The sequence below is a fragment of the Diabrotica undecimpunctata genome, chromosome 6, assembly GCF_040954645.1.
Source record: "Diabrotica undecimpunctata isolate CICGRU chromosome 6, icDiaUnde3, whole genome shotgun sequence".
Lineage (NCBI taxonomy): Eukaryota > Metazoa > Arthropoda > Insecta > Coleoptera > Chrysomelidae > Diabrotica > Diabrotica undecimpunctata.
The window spans coordinates 75154207-75156519 of record NC_092808.1 but is presented as its reverse complement, the minus strand read 5'-3'; the positions used below and the strand labels follow the sequence as shown (position 1 = coordinate 75156519).

Here is a 2313-nt window from a genome sequence, read left to right as displayed (position 1 = left end):
TAAAGTAAAGTGTGAGAAATTAACACGCATGTCTTATACAAATGATGTAAATGGCCAAGAAGTTGGATTTTATCTTCCTTATCACGCGGTATTAAAACAAGATAGTCTCATAACTAAAACTTGCGTAGTTTTTGACGGCTCGGCAAAAACGTTAACAGAAGTATCGCTCAATGATACCTTAATGGTCGGTCCCAAGTTGCAGAATGACTTATTTGTCATTCTTCTTCGTTATCGTCAACATATTCGTATTGACAGCCGACGTAGAGAAAATGTATCGCCAAATTCTTGTAGATCCCTATGACGCAGTTTATCAAAAAATTTTATTTCGGAAAAATCCACAAGAGCCAATCCAAACGTACATTCTTATTACTGTTATTACTGTCACGTACGGTACCACTCCAGCATCATATTTATCAACTCGGGTTTTTAAGCAATTAGCTCAAGATAAGGGTTTTGCGCATCCTCTCGCAGATATCGCATTAAACAGAGACTTTTACGTCGATGATCTTCTCACTGGTGCAAAGACTCGCACAGAAGCGTCCGCTTTGCGGGAAGATCTTATCGCATTGTTAAAAAAAGGCAGTTTTCTTCTTCGAAAATGGGCATTAAATGATAGCTCTTTAATAGTTAATCAAAATAAATACGATGAAAGTACTCACATGTCTCTAGATTCTGATGCCACCATAAAGGCATTAGGAATTCAATGGAATTCTCGCAAAGATACTCTATGTTATAGGTCGGACATTTCAAGTACCGAAACTGTAACGAAACGCTCTATTTTGTCGCAACGCAAAATTGTTTGATCCGCTGGGATTGTTGGGCCCAGTAAAGTTATCGTATACGCAAAAATAATTATGCAAATGTACTGGAAATTGGGAGTAACCTGGGATGAATCGCTTCCGCTCGAAATTCACGATTTATGGTTGTCATTTCAGGCTCAATTAAAACTTATCGAACATTAAAATTTTTCTCGTTGTATTACAATACCAAATCCCGTTGATATTAAAATTCATGGATTTTGCGATGCCAGCGGAAAAGCTTACGGCGCTTGTCTTTTTATTGCGGTCAACTTCCCTCCGAATTTTTAGAAAATAATATTTGGCAAATCGGTCCGTCTTGGTTATCGCGAACCCAGTCTTCATGACCGAAAGGAGTTTTGGATTTGATCAAAATTCCCGAATTAAAATTGGTAAGGCCTCAATCAATAAACTGTATGCAGATTTTGTTGAATAATAATAATATTTTAAAAAATACAGCTCAATGCATAAATTAATTCGTGTGATTGCCATGTTCGTCGATTTATTTTCAACGCAAAGTTGAAAAGGAAAATATAAGCGCAATTTAAACGAGCTAAATGCTCAAGAGTTGGTCTATTCGCAATCCTTAATAATTAAGATGACGCAATTCTCGTCATTTTCAAAAGAAATTGATTGTTTAAAAAATAAGGATTTCGTTATTGGTAAAGGTAAATTGGTGCCTTTAAATCCATTCCTAGATAACAACGGAATCTTAAGGGTTGGTGTCAGACTTAATCAATCCTCGTTATCTGAGTCGCAAAAACATCCAATCTTGCTGCCAGCTAATCATTACATTACTCGATTAATTATACGTGAAGAACACGTAAAATTAAAACATGCTGGTCCTCAAACCACCTTATACTCCGTGCGCCAAATGTATTGGCCTTTAGACGGACGTAATGTAACTCGAAAAATTTTACATCGATGCATCCCTTGTTTTCGCGTAAAACCTCGTCCGGCTAATCATAAAATGGGTAACCTTCTCGAATACCGAGTAACTCCTTCCCGACCTTTTCTTAAAACTGGAGTCGATTATTGCGGTCCTTTGTTTATTAAGGAGAAAAAGTTCCGCAATCGTAGACGATTAAAGGTATACCTCGCAGTATATGTATGCATGTCTACACGAGCAGTTCATTTGGAACTAGTAAGCGACTTAACCACCGAAGCATTTTTAGCTAGCTTTCGCTGTTTTTGTGCTAGACGAGTAAAATGTGCAAAAGTATATTCGGATAACGCTACCAATTTCGTGGGAGCAAGTCGCGAGCTGTATGAATTATTTAACTCGTCAGATTATCAAAATGCCATTAGAAAAAATTTGAGTGTTGAAAGGTTCGCTTGGCATTTTATACCGACCAAATCTCCTCACTTTGAAGGAATTTGGGAAGCCGCGGTTAAGTCCTTTAAGAATCATTTAATTCGCACTGTAGGTGATACTTTGTTAACATATAAACAATTAGAAACCTATCTTATTGAAATAGAAGCAGTATTAAATTCTCGTCCTATTTCTCCTTTGTAG

The 2313-nt window shown here is 37.0% G+C and overlaps 1 protein-coding gene across 1 annotated transcript; it reads left to right on the top strand.

The window, feature by feature from the left end:
- Window positions 1–1395: 1395 nt before the first annotated feature.
- LOC140444450 (uncharacterized) lies at window positions 1396–2313 on the top strand. Its single transcript, XM_072536205.1, has one exon. The coding sequence runs from the start codon at window positions 1396–1398 to the stop codon at window positions 2311–2313; it is 918 nt and encodes a 305-aa protein (XP_072392306.1).